At 41.9% G+C, this 23,484-nt stretch overlaps 1 protein-coding gene across 1 annotated transcript; it reads right to left on the reverse strand.

Annotated features, from left to right (window-relative positions):
- Window positions 1–481: 481 nt before the first annotated feature.
- On the reverse strand, window positions 482–16,530 carry MYLIP (myosin regulatory light chain interacting protein). Its single transcript, XM_069853642.1, has 7 exons — window positions 16,365–16,530; window positions 15,050–15,240; window positions 6,111–6,296; window positions 5,143–5,340; window positions 4,667–4,831; window positions 2,201–2,621; window positions 482–1,844 (listed from the first exon to the last, which is right to left on the reverse strand). Exons 1-7 carry the CDS (start codon window positions 16,449–16,451, stop codon window positions 1,755–1,757), a joined length of 1,338 nt encoding a protein of 445 aa, XP_069709743.1. The 5' UTR covers window positions 16,452–16,530; the 3' UTR covers window positions 482–1,754.
- Between the last annotated feature and the right edge of the window lie 6,954 nt (window positions 16,531–23,484).

Below are 23,484 nucleotides of genomic sequence, written 5' to 3' on the forward strand. Positions count from 1 at the left end.
CAGAACTCCGTGCTGGGAGGGCTCAAGCACCATCTCTTCAAGAACATGACAGCAGGGTTAGTAAATGTGAATAGCTTCAGCCAGAAAAGACACCAAAACATCCGCAATTAACACCTTTCCTAGACAAGACTGCTGAAACTCTGAATCTCAAGCTGCAATTTTTCATTGAACTCATCTCACTGGAACATACTCCATGTATTTTTGGCAATTTACTGCAGGAAAGCTCTTCAGAGTTAATTTTGAAGGCTATTTCACAGTTGGATTACATCAGCTGTTTCAAAGAACACCATGTAAACAAAAGTAGTCAAACTAGATCTATTTTCTTCTCTCCCTTGAAATGTGCATGCACCTGAGGAAGCTTCATTCCCTTTGAAAAGGTGACACAACATTCAAGACTAAACATGAAAACAATTCATACTGTATTTTCAGATCAGTAATGCCTCAGATTAATTTCAGAACAAAACTAGTCTTAACAATAAAGTAGGTTTTAAAAGTCCTTTATTAATCTGAATATAAAAAGACAGAAGTTGCCTATGATATAGGGCAAAGCTCTTGCTTCATGAGGAAACAAAATTTTCTTTACAAAGTGAAAAAATAAATACCCTCTTCGAGTAAGGTTTATATGCTAATGTGTCATAAAAAAGTAGAGTTTTAATATTTTGACAAAATGTCTGTGCAAAGAAATAGATGCATAAACACACATTACTGCTACATTAAGGCAATATGAAAAGTATAGTCAGAAAATTTCAGTAAAGTGACAGTGTACTTTTCTAGCTTTGATTAAGCCAGTATTGCACCCAAACTTGGTCCCTAGTTTCCTCTGTACCCTGGAGAATACACTAGGAAACCAGAGCCCAAAATGCCCAAGTAGGAGGGTGGAGATTAAAGACATTTTAGCAGGAAATGACCTACCCAATAAAGATGTTAACTGAACAAAGCATTTAAAATTATATACACACTCCTGTTTTAGAAATTAACGGTGCATGTTTAATAGTTTAAAATTGCTCTCCAAAAATAAAGCCAACTAAAAGGGCAGCTGACTGCAGCTCCCAAGATCACCAGCCAAGCTGGATATGGGAAACCTGGGAGCAGCTTGCCCCTTGACAGCTGTGAAGTCCTATAACTGTGCTTCCACAGGACACTGCCAACCAAAAGATTCTCCTGCCCCGCCCTCACCACTGAGATCAACAAACTTATTCTACCCTTCCAAAGCTATTCTCAATTGTTTTAACAGTTCAGAATTGAATACAGCCGCTTGATGAAGCCTTGTAACTTTAAGAACCATTTTATTTTAAAAGTTCTCTCCTCTTTAAAGCAGTTTACTAAAAGCAGAAACTATGAGCCATACTAAACTGATATTTGTAAAAGCTAGGCTTACTATTAAAATAAATGGAATGACTGTACTAAAAAGGACTCAGAAGACCATAAGACAAAAAGCTGCATTGCTCTTGCTGGGTATATATCAGTATGTGTACACCACATTTCTCCAGGGTTACCTAGCTTTCTGGCAACACTGCCATGCTACTTATGCATTCTCCTTTAATTATCATGAATTGATTACACTTCCAGTCTCAAGAGATGTCCCAAATCATTCTGGACATGCTAAATGAAGAATGATTATGTTAAAAAATGCAGTATTTTCACTTTTGTTCGTGAATAGGTGCCAGAGTGATTGCCTTCGTCACAATCAAAGGTTGTATTTTATATTAGTGCAGTTTAAAAAGTACATGATGGGTTTAAAGTGTATACGTAGATCATATCACAGTCAGGTTGAGAAGACTGGTGTGGGTTGGCAAGTACACATGCTGGACATGCTCTACACGAGATCTGCAAACAGGACACGACTGGAAAGGAAAGACATTAGGAAATTAGGTTACTTCATATTGAGAGTACTATAGTTATTGGAGGCTTCCCTCCATGTACACACTAACAGAGCACTTATCCATAATCTCCATATTTAAACCAGGATACCACAAGAAACATGCAGCTAATTCTTACCCTTACCACAAGCTTGCACAGCTAAAGCTTATTCTTCATCATCAAAACAATGTTCTTTGGAATTAAGTTTCCCACAAACTAAATTTTTAAAGTAAATTTTATTAGCATCTCAATGTAACTGATTAACCCATAACTTAAGCAGACAAGAAACCAAAAGCTTCCACGTATTTGGTAACTCGCACCTTAATGGCACTGCCATTACCTGTAACTGGGCAGCACAAGTCTTGCAGCAGACTGTGTGGCCACAGGGACAAAAGGTTGAATTTATTTCTTCTTCACAACACACCATACAAAGCATGGACTCCTTTAGCTTCCGCAACTTCTCTTGCAGAGCTTTTGTTTGTTGGCAGCTAAGACCCTCACAGTTGTCACAGTTCATGCTACTTTCTGAAGACTTAAGAGGAGAACTTGGTGGAGTTTGGTCACTTCTTGAAACAAGATCCACAATGCCTGCATTATAAAGAGCTCGCCTCGCATGATCGTAAACTTCTTTTGATGTTCTTTTAATGTCAAAGACGTATTTTTTACCAAGATTAATGTTTTCATTCAGGAATAGAGATGCTAAGTGGCCCTTTAAGTCTCGACTATATTGCATCATGACAGCACTGGTGACAGTGTCACACCTACAAAACAATAGGACAAATGCAAATGTGGTTAGTTAGTACCAACAAGCCTATTCTGAAGGTTGCTCCTGAAGCTGAAGTAACAGCACTGACATTTAAGCAAACAGCATTCTGAGATATTTAAGCTTTTGAATGTTGTCTGCATGACAACACTACTTTGAAAAGTGTAAAATGGAAAAGTGACAGTTATTTTACATCAGAAGTGTGATGTGTCTGGTAAAATGGAGTCAGTCTATGGAAGGCACTTAAGGCATTATGTTAATATAAACAGCCAACATTTAATTCACATTCAGCTTGGCAACACCTCTTTACATGGTGATTTCCAGACACTGCATTAAAGTATTCCAGTTAATAGTCTGTGAAATACCACCTCTTTAGACGGGCTCTCAAATCTTTAGCACAGAGTCAAGTAACATCTTCAACCAAATTTCCACTCAGTACCTTATGTCTAGTATTGTATCATGTGAAAGAAACCAGTGTGAAAGCAGCACAGAATTGAATTAAGCCACTTCTATTTGCCACCAGGTAGTTTAGCTACCTTAACCATGCTTGCCACATTTAAGTGATAGTTAAATCTGCAGAAGCATATTTTAGGAATAGCGCTTCTCTAGACAATGTAGGAAACATGAGAACTACAGCCTCACTAGGCCTAGGGTCCAAGATCAAAGTGCACGGCCAAATGCTACTGCTTAGCTAAAATTCTGCCTCAATTAAAATAAACTGCAAAAGGACAGTTAAAAGCAGAGACAAAGATCAAGAAGTTAATCTTAAGTTATGTAATGCTTTAATCGCCTGGAAAAAAAAGTATGACGAGTGCAAGCCAGCAGTGCAAGGGCATATAATTACAGAGCAGAACAAGACATGCTTAGCATCAACCTCACAAAATAAGACGGGGTTAGAAAGGCAACTGCCCAATATGAATTGCTGTAACTACTAAAGTTACCTAATTTGAGAAGCTGGACAGGTCTTTGCTTGGTGTATGCAATTTCCTCTGCCTTAAGTACAATTCTTCTCTTACAAAGTAATCAAAACTGATACATGGTAGCTAATTTAGAGAAACCACCACTAAGTGTCTTTGACAGTTCTGTTGATCAATGTTGGACCTCATCATAATAATGAAACGGGGTTTAAAAAAAACACCAGCTGTCAACAAGTGATTATAGCACCCCTTCCTTATAGGACAATAGGATAAAGACAATGGAGAGATGCTGGTCCTGGTCAGGTGAGCAAGGGCAGAGGAATTGTAGGAAGATTTAAATACATGGTATCAGGTGACATACAGATAACATCTAGCAACTGGAAGATTCAAAGGAGAAAAGGAATACATGGGCATATGAGGTACCCCTACATATTCCAGCAGCGTTTGGCCAATGCCCTCAGCCCCACGATGTGAATATTGGGGTGTCCTGTGCAGGGACAGGACTCGATGGTCCTTGTGGGTCCCTTCCAACTCAGGACATTCTGTAATTCAATGGTCCTGAGCCTCTGGGGCTGAGTGGGTGCTAGGGGGGCATCTGCTGGTGTGGTCCAGGATCCTGAAGCATCGCTCCCCTGATGTATCTGCCTTTAATTCACCTTCCCTGGAGGTGTTTAAGGGATGAGTGGATGAGGTGCTGAGGGATGTGGTTTAGTGGTTGATGGGAATGGTTGGACTCGATCTGGTGGGTCTCTTCCAACCTGGTGATTCTATGATATTCTGACAGGATCTTCCTCCTTTGCTCTCTCCTACTCCCTCACAGGGGCAATACATGTATACCTATTGTTTACAAAGTATCAAAGAACACAGTATGCCTATATTCTGAAGTGCTGTTATTCATAGTGTAGATTGAGAAGTTTTGCTTACTTGTTTTGTACTCCCACCCCACAAAATGTAAAGCAGCAAAAACCTGTTCAGCTTCTGGACTTAAGAGGAAAGTAGAGGCTGCAAAGACAACGAAATCTTGCAGAGAATTTCTGAAGCGTAGTCAGACCACTGGTTGCTTAAGCACTTCATTTAAACACTATGGAGAAGCACAGCAGCAGTTGGCTCCAGTGGCAATACTGACCTGTAAAATGCATGTGTCTCCGTAATTGCTCTATAGAGTCCACTTGCTGCCCTTGTACTGATCATCTTAAACAAGAGAACAACACTATTGCCAGATTCCTTGGTAACAGTCAGATACACATTCTTCCCCGACTGAGTTGCCATCTGAACAACAGGATAAGCAATTCTATAAATGAATATAAAAAAGGTTATTTAGCTTTTAATAAGGGCATTTTTCTACAAACTGCAACAGTGCACTTAAAAGTTGCAATGATTTCCACCTGACATTGGATTGAAGATGCTGCCTCAAAAATACATATAGAAATCAAGAGTATTAAGGTCAGTTGTTGTCTTGATTACAAGCAGGCAGTGTCCTCAGACCCTAAGTTCCAATAGTTCCTTTCAGTAATTCACAGAGCCATTCTGTAAATTTATGTAAAAACTAGGAGCATGCTCAGTACTTCTGGAAAATAGAAGATGAAGAGTTCTACAACATACCTGTTGATAGGGCTGAAGTCATCTTTACAAATGGATATGCCTTCAGGTCCAACACCAATAAGGAGTTTTTGCCCTTCACTGTCTCTTACTGAATGCCATTCTACCCCATAGTTCTCCAGCATTGTTACAATCTGTAGAACCTGGTATTCAGCAGAAGCTTGACTAAGACCTTCTAGTTCCTTGTGCTTTGCAATAATGCTGCAAGTAAAAAGATTAAAGATAGGTAAATTAACTCAAGTACATGCTGTTACTGTCAGCAGCTGGTTTTAACATGGGTTTTTAGATGACCTAGTTAAACAGATAATTAAATGCTCCTGACCTGCTTTATCAGGCTATAGATTTCCAGTAATCATTGACTGGAAAGAACTGAGAATTACCAAAACATCCTGAGAATGTTTGAGACAGTACTGTACATTTGCTTAGAAATGAAAAAGCTACATATAACTAAGGCTTTCCAACTAACACCACCACCCCCTCCACATTTACCTGAGAAAACACTGGAGTTCATAACTAAGAAAATCTACAGGAAAGCATGACACTGAAATTTTCTTGATATTCAGGAATTGAGCTATGATGGTGTACCTGTCTATGGTGAATCCTGTCTATTTCTCAGTGTAAGGGTACTATGCCAGATAAATTGTTGTGACTTAACATCCACAAGCATAGGTCGAAGACACTTGTGATTTGATTACCCTGCTCCAAGAACTTAGATACCTACATTTCCCCAACAACTGGTGTTCAACAGCTTTTGCTTTTCACATCTCTCCTTGCCTACCTCATAATAGACCTTAAGAATGAACTGAAACCAGAACACTAGTTTAATATTCAGGTTGTATTTTGACCTCAAAGTTATAAAAACCCCTAATTTATATATCACAAGGTACACTACAGCATCAGCAAGTAAGAGCATAACATTCTTGTGCTTCTGGTCTCCAAAAAGGAGGTTATATCATCATGCTTTTTTTTACCTCTCCAAAATGGTGGTGGTGAGTTCTTTTGCACACAGCTCTTCATAACTGTACTTGGCAGTGTTCTGGTTATAATCTCCAAACTTCATCTGTGCCAACAATGCACTAAGTTCAATTGCATGTTCTGAAGAACACTGAAGATTACCAGCAAGAAGATCCTCTTTTATATGCAAGAAAAACATATGCCTGCAACAGAACCAGAAATATTTGCTTATACAAGATGTTAAAAGATGTTTGTAATCAAGATAAATATCAAATAACATCTCATATGTTTGGTAACCTTTAGTTTAGTGATCAAGAATTTGCAATGAATGAAACAAGTAGAGAGGGTTTAGCAAACAGCAAAGGGTCTCTATCTTATTGTTATCTAATTAGACAAATCAATATTTCCTCCAACAGCAGCCTGCCTATTTCCCCTACAGTCTACCTTAACTCCTATAAATTCTTCCTTATCTCCCCTCATGGAAGGCAATATAAATTTCCTACCATTTTTTCTTAATAGCCATTTATGGGAAGCAGATGTAAAAGTAGTTACACTGTAGTATATTGCTGGAAAGAATTTCTCAATAAAAGAAGCCTCATGCCAACAGGGATCTGGTCTTAGCTTCCACAGTAATGGGACATTTATTTTACTTTTCTAAAATTACATGTAATCTACTTGTCCTGAAAAGCTCTATTGAATCACTTATCACTGAACTTAAAGATGCTAGTAAGCAATTAGCTTTCCTTCCAACAGGAATTTTGGATACGTATATCCTGTTGTGGCAGTCTACAATTATACTGAAGAACAGAGCAAATAGGGCTACTTTTTCAGCACTATAAGCAAATACATAACTTGCAAGATTTTTATTCATTTTTAGCTCTACTAAGAAAATACTGGCCCTAAAGATGCCCCACATTCAGAGCTTTTGCAATCAGGAAAAAAGTATTAAATTGTCCCTACAATCCATTAACTGCAACAAGACTCCAACACCATTTGCAAGCAGTTTGAGGCATCCCAGAGCTTCACTGCAGTTGTGACAAGTGCTTAATTGCCTCATTGATGCCTAGACATCAATCTAAACTTCAGCATTTCTAGTTGGTATCTGGTGAAAGCCAACATCCTCATCCTGTTCAGGATACAAGTTTAGGTGGCAAGAGTATTTGAACTTCACCCAGTACTGTTGTCTCCACAGGTAAGTTATTCCTTGTTTAGTTTTTTTTTTTTTGGAGCAAGTCCCAAACCTCTGCTCCAATTCAGTTATCCTACTTTGCTAATTCATAACTCTCCTTGCTTAGGCTACAGAAAGGCATTATCTACAGCTTTCAAAATCCACTAGTTGTACACCCTCCTTTTGGGTCTCAGTCTATAAATCCGGAAAAAATATTTGATAAATTACTAAAATACTACTACAAAGATACATTAAAATAGTAAGCATTTCCCTAATTCCAATCAATATTTCATAAAATCCACGGCTTCTTGTGCACTTCTGATCCTCTGTTAATACCAGAACAGGTTTTCCATTCATAACTACACACTAATTACACATAAAGTATTTCAAAGATATGCCTGACAATTTTCTCCTAATTAGCCAACACATGTTTACAACTACCACACCTAAATGCTCACTTCTTCATTTTTTTTTATGCATACAGCAGCACTGGCTACACAGGGAAAAGTCAGTCCTCTGCTCTTGCTGGGAAACCTTACTGACAGAGAACTGAAACAAAAGATTGCTCCTGCAAACAATGATGCATTACAGAAACAGCTACAGCAGAGGCATGGCTTGTCAGAGTCCATTACTAAAAAGCCAGTAATGGCACAGGTAGACAAATAAGTTTAATGTACAACATGAAATAGTATCACACCAGTTACTGCGCAGTAACTTTCTATAACTGGGTCCTATCACAGGAAGGAAAACATCTTGGAGACTAAGCAACTTTGCATTTTTCTGATAAGGGGACAAAGGTATGGCATGTGTAAGGGACAGTTATGGCAAAGTAACTAAAGCTATGCCAGTTCATATACTGGCTGACATTATGGTAAGCCATTTTGTTGAGTCAGAAACCAGCCATATTTAACACTCCATCTCACAGTCATTGGTCTGCATTTTATAAAACAGTTGCTGGTCCAAGCCCATTGCCTAAATTGCACCCATCATACATCAGAAACTAGTTACCACAGGACCTGTCAGTGAAATTAGTTTTTGAACAACGTACTAATCTGCTACAGCAGCTGCCCTGAGCCAAAATTCAAACAGCAAATTCACTGTTGCTTTTGTTCTCCATTTTGAGAAATCGAGAGACAGAGGATTGCAAACATTTTTATATATCAGAAAGTGACCCTGATTAGTGCAGATTCTGATTTGCCCATCCAGCCCAGGGCTGCACTTCTCCAAAGTTATATTAATAGCTATTGCAAAGTCATCTCCCTTTGAGGTTCAAAACACACAACCAGCCAGAATCTGATTATAAAGGCAGATTCTTTTTACAGAAAACAAAAGTCTTTTGATCCTTGAACAGAAAGGCAGAAGAATTGAGTTTTTTAACTGCTGAATATAACCAAGAAAAGCTAAAGCACCAGGACCCTTGAGTCAGTTCCTTACCTAGTTCTGGAAACAGATTTTCTGCAAAAAACCTTGTCATGCTACAGATTCTATTTATTACCAGAAACTTACATAATTTTTTGTAAATGAGGTTGTGACAATCACTTAATAGCACTCAAGCCACTGTCCCTCTCCTCTTCAGGAATCTGGAGGTATGATAAAAAACATTAAAGCTTTTCCCATCTTTAAATATACTTAGGTTGTGCAGCAAAACAGTACTCGATGTCTCAAGAAATCACAGAATCACAGAACAACCAGGTTGGAAGAGACCCACCGGATCATCGAGTCCAACCGTTCCCATCAAACACTAAACCATATCCCTCAGCACCTCATCCACCCGTGCCTTAAACACCTCCAGGGAAGGTGACACAACCACCTCCCTGGGCAGCCTGTTCCAGTGCCCAATGAAACTATTTCAGTGTTAGTATTTTATGCTTAGATTTTTTTTTTTATCTAGCAAGTTTTAAAACAGCAAACTGTTTTCAAACTGAAAACTGAACTGTTCATAACTGAAGTCCTCTAAAGGTTAGAATCCAAACACTACTGGTAGAATGTCTTAGTTTGATCACTATATAAAAAACAATTTGGTTTTGGTCCTGCATCATTCACCACTTCAGTTAGACATGATACATTACCTGTTATAAATTTGAGAAGAAGTCAGATAAAAAATATGTTTTTCTACTCCTGCACCACTATATTCTTAGCACATTGTGCGAATTTGTTACTACTTTGTCCTCAGTTTCATTTCATCTTTAAATCTTCATAGAAAACAAGTCTAAAGAACCCTGAACCTCACCAATCAATTGCTATGGCTCCTAGTCAGCTTAACACCTGCCAGACCTGTTGGGACACTGCACAACTAGTGACAGCTTTAAGAACAAACAATTTCCCATTGCACTTGCAGTCAAGAGTTCTACACACAACAGCATTAGTACAAAAGACAGTACTACTAGTACCCATAGACTACAAACAGCACTAGAGTGTTCCCCAATCTCTAATTCCTTTACAAAGGAAGAAAAAGCAATCTTATATTTAGAAGATCACATGCTTTCTTCAAGCACTAGTTACACTGGGGATTTTATATTGATTTCGTATCCTTGTTTTTGCTCCTGTACCTTTCCTAAGTTTTGTATGTAAACTCAAATGCACAGTGTGATTAATATATTTTAGTTGCAAGTAATTTGATACAAATGCTGTAGAAAGGGGAGGTTGCAAGATTGCAGATGGCCCATTTTATAAAAAACCTACAGCTGCTAACCCAGAGTCACCATCCCAGATATCACATCAATTGCTTTTTGCCTCTCTTTAAAGTCATTTACACAGCCTGACTACACTGAACACTACCAGAAATGGATGTCAGTATTTCACTACAATGAAATCCCTACAGGAGGCAAATCACCTACTTAGTGTTCATCTAACTGAATTGGAAGTAACAGCCTCACCAAATAAGTGCTATGAAAAGCACAGACTATACATAATACAAGATTATTTTCTCTTAACTCATTGAGGACAATTCTGTGCACCAGGATTCAGTTCTCCACTGAAAATTGTTTCTACTACTTTAACCAAGGAAAGGAGAACAGGCACATACAAATCTAAAGACTATATTGAAACCTTTAAGCTCTAAACTTAGCTGCCAGTGGAAAAACTGACAAACCTTAATCCTTTACCAATAAAGTATCTGTACATGACTAATGATTTCTAAACTAAAAATATAGCCAAGAGAACCCATTCTCTTGCCAGGTACTGGCAAGAATCTCCACATACATCCCAAGGAAGTGTCTGTTCTCTTTGGGGTATGACACTCCTTACCACAGGGTAAGGCTCTTTCCAACTCTGAAGTAAATTCACAACACCATTGCCTAAAGAAATCAAGAGGCATAATTGTTTTCCCTAAAAATATATTTAGATATCTAGATCTAGAAAATATATTCTGTTTTTAAAAGCAGATATAAGCAGATGTAAGACCATTCCATATACAAAGGCCACCACAGTCAATTACATTCCTCTTTGCTCTCATTTGCTCTCAGAGTGGGTGAAAGGTTAACAACTGCAATTCAACTCTGATTTAGACAAACAGATCCATTAAATTCACCTTAGTGTCTTACAGCAGACTTTTATTGCACTGTAACAAATACCATGACACTGCTGCAGTGGCTGAGCCAATGCTACAGGATAATATGATTTTTTTTAATTATTATTTTTGACCTACTGCATGTATTTAACTGCCTAAAATATTTTACAAGCGAGTTCTTAATTTAACTAATTCCTCAACAGAACTGGATAACACTGCAGAAACAGTGTACTTTACAAACACAATTCAAATACTGACCAACATCAGACAACTTTCAACAAGTTACCTCTGTCAGGGCTGGCAAAATACACCTCTCCAACACTTCATGAGATTGTATGTCTCGTTAGAATCTGACATGCTACCTTAAATTGCCATAACTTATATATGAATATTTGATTCAGTCATATTACACCAGAAATAACTCCACCCATTTTGATGTACATCTGGGTAAATGCTACATTGCTCAAAATTATTCACTTTAAAATTATTTCTACTTCTGTGTGTTAACAACAATGTTGACTTCACCCTGCCAGACTTAAAAAGAATTGCTTTCATGGATGACCAATCAGCACTGTTTGCCTCTTAGGCGGCTCGGCAAACACTCATTCCTAAAGTGGATGCAAGCCTCAGGACTCCTCTGCCACACGTTACACTGCAACTTTGCGCCAGAGCAGAACTTTCTGCCCCGAGACAGCAGTGCAGGCCAATCCGGAGCCGAGCTCCTCGGGCCGCTGGGCTGGGCCGCGGCGCCGCGGCCGCCGATTCGCCGGGCCGGCCGAGGTTACTCGCAGTCAGTGACCCAGAGTCGGGCCGCACCCCGACACCGCCGCCCGCGCAGCGCCCGCAGAGGCTGTACGGCACCTCCCGCCCCACCGGCACCACCGCGAGCCCAGCTTCTCCCACAAAGTCTCCGGAGGACACCGGGCAGTGAAGGATAACCGTGGCTCTCGGTCCCAGCTCCTCGCTGGGGTTCAGTGCTTCATGCAATTCGATACAACACCCGTAAATCATTCGGGCAACACCCCTCCCCCTCCATTTTACTAACTGTTGCATTACCCATCAAGAAACAGAGTGAAAACGAACATGACAGCCAGAGCTTATGATCTAGATCTTGGACCATCACACATATCTTTAAGCAAAAAAGATAGCAGTCCTTTTCAAGCCAATGTGTTTTGCCATTAAAAAAATGCATAGTTATTCAAATTCCTCTAAGCAAGCACGATGTTCACATTTCAGACTTGTTTGTAAAACTCTAGTTGACAGCAGATTAAATTTGAATAGCATTCTTGCACTGAAGCACTTTCATTCCACTGAAAACAATTCTAAGCTACAAAATCGTGTGGTGAAATTCAATACTAGGCAAATAAAACTCATAACTTGAGATCCAAAGAACTAAAAGAAATACACTACTTTTAACCCTGTAAAAGGAACAAGCGTAATAAGGTGCTTTTTTCCCCATGCAATTCTCCCACTGAAAGTGCTTGGTGAAGGTGGTTTGCTGCCATAAGTGGCCAAAGGTTCAATAACAACCGACCCTACACCTAAGCACTCAATAGCCAGAAGGCTCGCGCACATAAGATAAAAATGCATGAGGTTGCGATCTTCCACTGGATTGCATGCTGATTAAAAGTAACAGAAGCAGAAGCTGATGTTCAGTTGCCAGATCAGCTTTTCACACAGCATGTATAAACCTGAACATTAAACTCTTACAAAAAATCATACACCTGAGTTTTAAAGTGCAAGACAAAGTTCTCTAACAAAGCAATGGAGCTGGAGCTGACAAAGCTTCCCACATATATTGAAAAAAAATGGTAACAACTCAAGTCACAATATTTGCTATTATCATCACGATGAAGCATATCAACAAAATCTAGAATTACTTGCAGCTTCCCAGATTTCAGAAGCAGTCTCAACATGTATCTAATTTATATGTAAAACCAACATCAGAGGCAACAAGTAAAAGATTGGGAGACTTCCTCAGCATTCTTCAAACAACGGACCAGAAGGCAACAACTCCGCCAGGAACAACCTATACATCAGTTGTGAATATAACTGCTAAAGGAAACCACTTTCTTTGCTGACCTGCACACTGACTTGGCATGTGAAGGTAAGAAGCAAGGTGTCAGCTGTAACTGTGCAGCTAATCCTTGCAATTTTATTCTACAACAGACCTACTGATGTAAAACTCATGACAGGCATAACAAGCTTGTCTTCTTTGATACCACACATGCTTACATGCAAACTAAACACAAATGCAGAGTTATGCTATGTAAATCCTCAAGCAGACCCAAGTAGGAAAAAAGTAAATCTACTGAAACTCAGTGTCAATGCTACAGAAATTATACATTAATCACAGGCACTATGGAATTCTATGCCTGCTACATGTAGAGTGCTGGGAATACACAACTAAAGAGGCAACTATTGCAAACCATTTTACAACTTGTTTGGTTTTAGCAAGAACAACATTAAAGATACTTAGGTTATAGACTGAACAGCTTAACTGGAGCCTCACAACAATTCATGGTAACAAGACAGTGACATTAAATACTGGTTTCAATGCCTGTTGCTCTCCAAAATTATAATTATTTCCAGAGCAGAATTTTAATAGGGCTCTGCTGATGACTGAGGCTCTATTAATTTTAAACTTGTTTAAAACTACTCTAAAACTAGTATTTTTGTGTATACACATAAGAAAGCTCATGCCACCTACAGCCTTTTGAAGTTGTCTTTACAGTGAAGTGCTTGCTACTTTTTATAGCAGTTACCTAACCTGTCTTTTAGGGCCTTGGGATATGTTTCACCAGTTCAAGCTCCCTATTAACTTGCACAGCCTGCCAAGTCTTGCACTGACAGTGCTGGAGGCACAAACACAGGTGTCTGCAAAACCCTTGGGAAGCTGAACAAGCATTCATCAAGGATAGCAGGAAAGCAACCATATTGGCTTTAGGTTTCCTCAGATTCATACTGATTTGGTCTGTGTGGAGACAAAACCAACATGTTCAGGCTAATCTCTCCCATCTCAGCAGGCACACAATTGTGTTGCTCCTTTTTGTTCTACATAAAAATCCTTGGGTTTATACTTATTGTCATTGAGAATATTTAAATAAGAGGACAAGTTTCTGTAATGAAAATACTCAGAAAAAGCTCAAAGATATGCCATAGATAGAATTTATTTTTCAAAAACAAGGTACATCAAAACTGGAATTTTATTAGAATGCATTTGCTTAGCTAAAGCCATTATATAGGACAACTATGGTCTAGCTCCACAGCATTCTGAAAACTTCAGACTGGTGAGCTGAAACAAGGGTTCCCCAAAAGCCCCTCTCCTGCACATTAGTTGGAAAAAATAAAACTGTATGAGTATGCTCCTAACTCAGAGCTTCTTATGAAATAAACACCAAATCACACTGCCAGCCCTCTGATCAAAGCCTTTAAACAAATACTCTGTGCAGAACAACCATGTTGTGTCTATGGGCTGAATTCTGCAAGTACCAAGTTAATACAAGTAGTGAAAACTTGTTTTGGTATTACCATATAGACACTCCATTTAAATTTGCCCCATTTATATTAACTGCACTAATAGGAAAAGAACAGTTGAAAGGTCAGCCTTAAATATATACATGCACAGCTTGCTTTAAAGATTACCATATGAATTTCAATTGAGGATCAAACTCGAGGAGTTAAAGCAACTGTTCACTACTCTTATAGCCAGTCACAAGAATTAGTTCGCTAAGAGTATAACAATTTAGTTAAGAGGACTGCCCTTAGAAGCAGCAGAACAGCTGTTTCTTTTGTAGCCTCAAAGGGCCTGTAGCTATTTAGAAGTTATTGTAACATAACACCAAACAAAAAGGAATTCAGCAAGGTTTTTGCTCTCTGAGAGGAATCGTTTCCTGCCTTTCTGTACCAGTGGTTTAGAATGACCTAGAGTAACACCGCTGAACAGGGGTTACTGTCGGACATGCAAATACCATATAAACAATTCCTACTGATAACTTAGTTTCTTCCACTTCCAGGCACTAAGGGCTCATGAATTACCTATGCTCATTACATACTGGCAGCTACACAAGACTTATAGTATTATCAGTGTTATCAGTGTATTTTTTTCTCTAAAAAAAGGAATACTACATTTAAATAAAGCTGATGTTTTAAAATTAAACAGAAACGTCAAGCAAAGCTACTAGAAGATGGAAGGAATAAAACCAGAGTGCAATCACTCTCTTAAGTTATAAAAATTGAAGCCAAAACAATAAATCTACTTACAACCACTTTTACCTTACCTCGTCTGCTCTTGTAAGATAAGATGTGGCTCTACAAAAAACTTGACTCTTAGTTTCAATCGGTAAGGGGGCAAACCATCCATCTGCTGGGAGATCCTGTTCCTCAAATTCAGCCACAGATTCTCTCCTTTGCCGCCAGTGAACTGCAGTCCAAAATAATCAACTTCTATAATTCCCAACCTTCTGCAAACCTGAAAGAAAGAGGTTCTTTACGACATGACTACAACATAACAATGAAATATACCAACTGAATTATAGTGTTTCAGACTGCTCACTTAAAACACACAAAAAAGTAAATCATAGAATGCCCTGAGTTGGAAGGGATCCACACGGATCCAACTCCTGTCCCTGTACACAGCTTTTTATACAAAAGGTTAATTACTTCAGTGTCAGGTTACATACAAAAGCACGTAGACAAATAAATACTAGAATCACACTGGGAATTTCTCCACAAGCCGAAAACAACACACGGACTGCCTTAAGTCAAATTCCATGGCCCCTTTTTGTCCCCAGGACAGCAGCTTAAGAGGGTCAGTGGATTTCCAAAGAAAGAGAGTATTCGACATCACTACCAACAGCACTTTCTAAGTAAAGGAAGGAAAAAAAGTACAACCCACAAGTTTTATATTTAGATGCCACCGCCAGACCGGGCTGCTGCGTTTGACTTCTCTCCAGCATCCTCACGGCTGCCGCCGCCACATCGACGCAGCGGCGGCAGAAGGGCGAAAGCACCTGGACAGCGGTTCCAGCCACTAGGGCCCCAGCAAGGCCCGGGGAGCCCCTCCTCGGCGGCCTCTGTCCCCCCACTCGTACTCCCCCACACCCCAGTGGGCGCAAGAGGCTGCCGCAACGAGGCCGAGAGGCCTGCGCTTCACACGCCAGCGCCGGGAAGGGCCGGAGAGCCCTGAGGCGGGGGACGCAGCAACCTCAGCATCCAACATGGGGGTGGGGGGAGAAGAAGAAATGAAAAGAGAAAAGGGAGGAGGAGAACAAACGAAAGGAGAGAAGAAGGGGGGAGGGAGAGACTGGCCCCCCTCCCCGAGGCGCGCGCGCTCCTCGCCCCCTCCCTCTCCCCACGCGCGCGATGGCTCCGAGTGGGGGGGAAAGAGGAGGGAGGGGGCAGCGCGCGCGCGGTTCTGTCAGGCACCAACGGCCTCATCACACGCTGCCCCCTCTCGCCCCCCACACGAGCTCGAGGCCTCGCGCCAAACCCCCACCCAAGGAAGAAAATGCGGGGGCGGGCGCGTGCGCTCCTATCAGGCACCGACGGTCACCGTTACCCCCCCCAACCCCGCTCCGCTCCCCTCCTCCTCACCTGGTTGAGGCAGTCCTCCCCGTTGGCTTTCGCCTCCACCTCCACCTCCATCACCACCGCATCCGGCCTGGTCACATAGCACAGCATGGCTGGGGAAACGCAGGCGGGCAGCGCCGCAGCGACCGCGGAGCCCTCGGGGGGTGACGGCGGGGTGGCGACAGGCTGAGCCCCGCCGCGCGCACAGAGCCGCTCCCACACCCCCAAACACACACACTCTCTCACTGCCTGCGCGCCGCCGCCGCTCCCTCCTTATATATCCTCCGCCTGCCCCTCCCGCCCCGCCCAGCGGCAGCTGCGGACCAATCGCGAGGCGCAGCCGGACCCCGCCGCAGCCAATCAGAACCCGTCTCGGGGGGGGGAGGGAACAGGAGGAGACCGGAGGGGGGGAGGGGGTTGTTGCCGCCGCTCTCTGGCGCCCCCTGCGGGGCGCGCGCCGCTCCCACGTCCGCCCAGGCGGCCCGCGCGCCGCCTCCCGCGGGCCCAGAGCTTCTTACCCTGGCGCCGCGTCTGAAATCGCAGCAATTTTAATGTCTTCTAAACGCCACCAAAAAAAACCCACCAAAAAAACCCAAACAAACCCACCCTTTTCTTGTGAAGAAATTAATTTTCTTCGGCCACAAAGAGAGTATCGAGCAGTTGTTTGTGCTCTGGGAAGTGTGAAGCTGAGGTGGTAGCACTCAGGAGCGGGCACTGAGCGCTTCTTTCCGGCTACCAACGATAGAACCCGAGGGAATGGAGAAAGATGTGCCAGGGGAGGGTTAGGCTGGATGTTAGAATCATAGAATCATGGAATGGTCTGGGTTGGAAGGGGCCATAGACGTCATCCAGTTCCCACCCCCCTGCCATGGGCAGGGACGCCTCCCACCAGACCAGGCTGCCCAAGGCCCCATCCAACCTGGCCTTCAACACCCCCGGGCATGGGGCAGCCACAGCTTCCCTGGGCAACCTGTGCCAGTGCCTCACCACTCTCATCGTGAACAAATTCCTCCTTATGTCTAGCCTAAATCTGCCCTTCTCTAGTTTACACCCATTGCCCCGTGTCCCATCACCACAAGCCTTTGTGAACAGTCCCTCCCCAGCTTTCTTGTAGCCCCTTCAGGTACTGGGAAGTCACTATAAGATCTCCAAGGAGCCTTCTTTTCCCGAGGCTGAACGAGCCCAACTGTGTCAGCCTGTCCTCTGATTATCTTTGTAGCCCTCCTCTGGACCCGTGCCAGGGAGATGTGTCAGGGAGGTTTAGGTTGGATATTAGGAAAAAGCTTTTCACCCAGAGGGTGGTGGAGCGCTGGAACAGCTCCCAGGGAAGGAGGTCACAGTGCAGAGCCTGACAATATTCAAGGAGCATTTGGACAATGTCCTCAGATATGTGGTGTGAATGTTGGGATTTTTCTGTGTAGGGACTTGAGTTGGACTCGATGATCCTTGTGGGTCCATTCCAGGACATTCTATGATTCTACAATTCTAAGTGAAGTTGGAGACCAAGTCTAATGACAGGGGCTTTCTACAGAATAAATTTTGAGACAACCAAATATTTTCATGGCTCATCTCTACACTTTTCAATGCTCATTTTATTGAGAGAAAAATAACATTCAGATTAATTCTTTCTCTCCCTTACTCTCTTTAGCTTTTGTCTGACTTTGTCTTATGCAGTACACAAAGCACTGGAAATGCAGAAATTTTTAGAATCATAGGATCATTAAGGTTGGAAAAGACCTCTAGGATCATCAAGTTCAACCGCCAGCCCAATATCACCATACCTACGAAACCATGTCCCACAGCACCACATCTGCATGCTTTTTGAACACTTCCAGGGATGGTGACTCCACTACTTCCCTGGGCAGCCTGTTCCAATGCTTCACCACTCTTTCAGTAAAGAAATTTTTCCTAATATCCAGTCTAAACCTTCTCTAGTCCAACTTGAGGCCATTTCCTCTCATCCTATCGCTTGTTACTTGGAGGAAGAGACCAGCACCCACCTTGCTACAAGCTCCTTTCAGGTAGTTGTAGAGAGTGATAAGGTCTCCCTTCAGCCTCCTCTTCTCCAGGCTAAACAATCCCTGTTCCCTAAGCCATTCCTCATAACACTTGTGCTCTAGATCCTTCACTAGCTTCATTGCCTTCCTCTGGACACATTCCAGCATCTCAATGTCTTTCTTGTACTGAGGGGCCCAAAACCGAACACAGTGTTAAAGGTGCGGCCTTACCAGCGCTGAATATAGGGGCATGGTCACTTCCCTTCCCCTTCCGGCCACGCTATTTTTTATTTTAAGAGGGAAGAAATTTTAAGAACCAGCCAATTGATATTGCAGCCTCTATGCCACTGTGATGCTAATGGATGGTGGAGTGTTTACACCTGTTGAACTCCATAGGTATGAGTCTTGTAGGTGGTTGCTGGCTGGGGCAGGAACACCTGCACTGGTGAGGCCTTAGAAGTATTTGTTTGACAAACGTACACAGGGTACATGGAGTAAAGTAGTTTATGGCTGCTTTAACAACGTAAATTGAAACGGCAGGGAGGACTAAGTACAAAATTCATGCTGTGCAGGTTCCCCAAAAGGAATGCAGATCAAAGAACTACTGAGCAGTGCAGTGGTGAGGAACAAGTAGGCTGTCAGGGGAAGAACTAAGAGAGAAAATGGAGATCTGAACATGCAGTGAAGGGTAATAGGAAGAAGAACAAACAATAGCACTGAAGCAAGGTCAGCACAGGGCTGGTTATTAGCTTGTTCCCATGTGTATGGGTCACTTGCTTCTGTCTGGGTATTTCTACTGTGCTTGTCAGGGTTGTTAGTATTTTCAATTTGTACTAAAGGAACTCTCAGAACAGATTCTCATTCTGCCGGGAATTCTGCAAGCACAGTGTATGGCTGTCCTGATAAATGTAGATAGAGCTGTATCCATTTTGTTCATGTGAACTCTGTAACTAGAAGACTGCTCAGTTCTGAGTGAGGCAGAACAGTAGGATGGAGGTAAGAGTTAGGATGTTAGGCATCAAACCTGAATGGTGCTGCATTTCACTTGTACACTTACTAGCTCAGATTTTTCCTGCCCAGGTCTATAGTGTTTAAGTTGTGGAGCTTCAAAGGCCAGGCTTAGAGAGTGAAGGGTAGGAAAGGGAAATAACATGAAAGAAAGGTGAACAAAATCACAAAATGGTGTTAACTGTATGATTTTATCGGAGGTAAATGCCTCTTTGGGATGCACTTAATTATGAGGGGATTAGTCACTAACAAAAAAAAAGTCACAAAATATTTTGTGGGGGAAACAAAGCCTTATTTGTTCTTTTGTTTCTGCTGAAGTGGATGCAGGAAATAAGATTTTTGTGTTTTGGGTTTTTTTAGTTTTTACTTCTATATGTTGTGGTGTCATGGTGTTTTGTGTGATTTCTCTATTTCTGTCATAATCCAAGGAGTCCTAGAGTTCTTATGAAGAAGCAGTGCAAAAACTGCCACGATGACTCATGCCATTAAATATTCTCATATCCTCTCCCTGGCAGTAGCTCAGATCAGATGCTGCAGAGGAAGGTGTAAGAAATCTTTATGTAATTGTGAGATAAGGTTCTTGTGTATTTTCTCTGGCACTAAAGAGTTAAAGCTGGCTTATACCTAATGGATTAGTCTTTGTGGTACTTGCATACTCGGAATCAGTTCATCTTGTGCTAGGTGTTGTCCAGACAAATAGAAACAGATGGTTCTTGTCCCAGAGACCTTAACTTTTTTGTCTATATTAATATACTTTCTGTGCTCTCTTTTTATCTGACTTAATGTAAATGCAGGTGTTCTTATTATGTCTGTAAATGTGTTATCCTGCTTTGAAATCTGCTGAACTGCAAGCCACAAAAATAGACCATGGCAGTAAATTGCATAGATTGGTTAAGCCCTGTGTGAAACAAGGCTTTCTCCTCAGAGATGTCATCTGGACACCACTGTCATAGAAATATATTCCTTTTCACAGTTGCTCTGTGATATTTTATTCACGCTGTACAGGAGAGAGTAAAGCACCATGTCCTGCATTAGCACACAGGAGACAGCTATTCTAACAAGTGCCCATTGCAACACTTTGGGCTCTGTATGAGAAAAAAACCCTGAAACATCTTACAGCCTCCTGCCCAATCTCTTTGATGAATCAACACCAACCAGTGAGGCACACTGCCAAGCTGCTCATAGCGTGGACATTCTCCCTTTGTGTATCATAAAAGAACATTGTTTATCAACATGTTATCTGAGTGCTTTATGTCATGGAATGCTGTCTGCTGTATGATGGTTATATCTCTATGATGGGTCAGTGTTTTGCTATTGTGCCAATTTGTGATGAAGCAATTCATGATATATAAATGAACATATTTAAAGTTCCTTGTGTAACACCTGTTGGTTTGTTTTCCTTGATGTATTCCTTCTGCAAGGTTCATTTTTGGTCACATCCTACTTCACTTAGCAAGCATTACTTGTAGTGCCTCCTCGTCTGATGTTTAAACAGAAAAGCTGTGATAAGTCCAGTTGTTTGGAGAGGGGAAATAGTAAGTTCTAGACCTTTGAATTTAGAGCCCAACATGGCAATATTGACCCTTGTTTCCAATGAGAGCTAATATTCTCCTTGTACAGATTTTTGTTCACAAAGCTCCCCAGGTGGTTCCTTCCAAGCTATTGCCATGCTACCCCATCTTGTGAGGAATGCGGCACGTAGCTATGTTCCCATTATCCAGATATTTATGCAAAATCTTCTCTATCTAGTCTCTTCTGTTGCTTGTGGTGGTATCGAGTCTGATCAAATTCAGGATACTTTACTGCTATAGAACACTGTACTAGAGGATAAAACGTTAGAAATTCTCAGCTCCTGCATGCACTCAGGATGAGATTTCACAGAGTATTTAGAAGTAGCTATCATTTTCCTTTACTGCCCATTGGTGGTAGTCACATTAAAGGCATGCATGGGAGTATTGTGTCATCCTAGCCCTTGGTGCCAAAGGTGTGCTCCGCAGACTGTAAGCCAATAGCTCAGGAAAGTTTTTAGCTTCTGCAGGTCTGTGTAAAGCAGCAGCCTGCCCTTCTCTGGGAAAGCTAAACACCAGCAGACTTCTCACAATGCTAGTTGTGTGCGGTGACTTTTGTTCTAGCAAGAGTGAATGGCTGCACAACAAAGTACTTTTAATTGTAATCCCAGTTCATTTAATAATCAGAACCAGTATGAGAATGTTAGACCTTGGCATTTTTGTTTCCCTGTTCTTGTGTTTTGTATATGCTCTTCTCTGTTTCTGATTTATTGCTTTCTTATTTGGTTCGGCTTAAATAAGAGATATTAAATAGGCTTAAGTACATACAGATCGTTAGGCTATTGACAAGTTGTTGTGCCCATCACGAGAGGGCCATGAAATGCCTCACTTCATAAGCACAGAGGAGCACAGGGGCACAATGGCAGGCAAGAGCTCAAATTAAAGACTCAAGGGAAAGGAGACCCCTGCCCAATCCCTTTTGAGGGCTCTCCCAGTACAGCTTCAGCCCCACTGTCCAGGCGTGAAACCCATCGTCATGAGCCATGGGGAGTAGGTCTCCAGGTTATTTTTGGACTGTGAGCCTAGCTAGCTGAGGGTGTGGGACGCATCAGTGGAGGCAGAAGAAAAGCTTTTGGGGATTGAATGAGACTTGTTATGGGGTGATTAAAGTAAGAATCAAAGGTGAGATAAAGGAGGGATTTGGGTTATTTGGGCAGGAACAAGTGTGTGTATTAGAAGGATAAGGAAATGAAAGGGTCCATCTATGTGTCAAGGGTTGGCTGGCCAGTACGCTTGTCTGGCAATGCCCTGCAGCTCATCAGCACAGCCTGTCCTGTCTCCTCATTAAACTCCACTTTCAACTATTTTGCTGTGAGGAGCTCCTTATTCTTTGTGTATATGGGGGAGCCTGTGGTGCAGCAACTGGAAAGGGCGTGGGTGTGGTTGATAGTGAAGATCATGCTGGATGAGCCAGTAAGCCTATTTAGTATCTCTTTTTTAAGCTGAATCAAACAAGAAGTGTGCTGGGGGCCAGGATGGATTTGGAGATCTGTAAGGTCTGCCTCTGGGTACAAGTGTGGCTGCATGTCTGTAGGGAATGGGAGCACAGGGGGGCAGCCACAGGGACCAGGGGAGTCCTGGACAGCTGTGTGTGTGATTGTCTGTACCAGCAGCTGAGGTGGCGTGCAGCCTCGAGGGCTTATAAGTTCAGGTGCAGCAGCTGGGGAGACTGGCAGGGGCAGGTTGCCTAAGTCTAGCTGCTCGAGGATTCCACCTTTTAGACATGTTTATATATGTTCTCACTCACAGACCTCCATCCTGCTCAACCAAAGCAGGGAGTGGGATGAAGCTGTTTGTGCTGTCAGTGTTGGTGTGAGTGCTCTGTATGCCTGTGATCTGTACATCCAGTGGTATATATACATATCTATGTGTTATATATATGTGCTTTGTTTGCATGTGTCTACTGGAAACACATGTTCAGCTTCACTACTGGTTGAAGCCAGGGACATTGAGTGGCAGTGTCCTCACTTCTCTGTGCTGACAGACTGGGTACATTTTCCACTAACACAAATCCTTAGAGAAAAGAACTGGAAAGCACGTGCTGCACCATTATTACTTCAGTTCTGCTTTCCTTTTTTTCTTTTTATTTTCTGACTGTCTCTTTGTATTCTGCATCAAACAGTAACCAAGGACCAGGTCAGCACAAATGCATTTTAGGATGATTTGAAATGAAACTCACATGTTTGTAGTCAGTCTCTTCTGCTGTCATCTTCCTGAGTGAAATTGCTTTGTGCATGAACACGACAGTAGTGTCTAGCTTCTTCCTTATCACTGTCAAGACTTCTGGTCATGTTGCAAATGCACATCACTCACATGGATGATGATCTTCCGACTGAGAAACATGGAAAGAAGCATAAAATGGAAGAGCTGTTCTGACAGTGATGGTTGCTTAAGGGAAACTCCATCACCCATCCATAAATGCACACTTTATTTTATACCTGAAAGATTCTTTTAGTGTTCTTATACGCATCATGCGTGTGTCTGAACATTTTCAAGAATATTCTTCTGCTCTGCACAGTCGGCAGTGCTTAATAAGCTCCTATGGAAAAGGTGTCAGTGGTTCCCATGCTT

This window comes from Phaenicophaeus curvirostris, chromosome 3 (genome assembly GCF_032191515.1).
Source record: "Phaenicophaeus curvirostris isolate KB17595 chromosome 3, BPBGC_Pcur_1.0, whole genome shotgun sequence".
Classification (NCBI taxonomy): domain Eukaryota; kingdom Metazoa; phylum Chordata; class Aves; order Cuculiformes; family Cuculidae; genus Phaenicophaeus; species Phaenicophaeus curvirostris.

Coding starts and splice junctions, on each gene's coding strand:
- MYLIP (XM_069853642.1), bottom strand. CDS start 16,451: ATGCTGTGCTATGTGACCAGGCCGGATGCGGTGGTGATGGAGGTGGAG. Junction 6,297..15,049: donor ATCTTACAAGAGCAGACGAG/GTAAGGTAAAAG, acceptor GTTCTGTTGCAG/GCATATGTTTTTCTTGCATA. Junction 5,341..6,110: donor ACCACCACCATTTTGGAGAG/GTAAAAAAAAGC, acceptor TTTTACTTGCAG/CATTATTGCAAAGCACAAGG.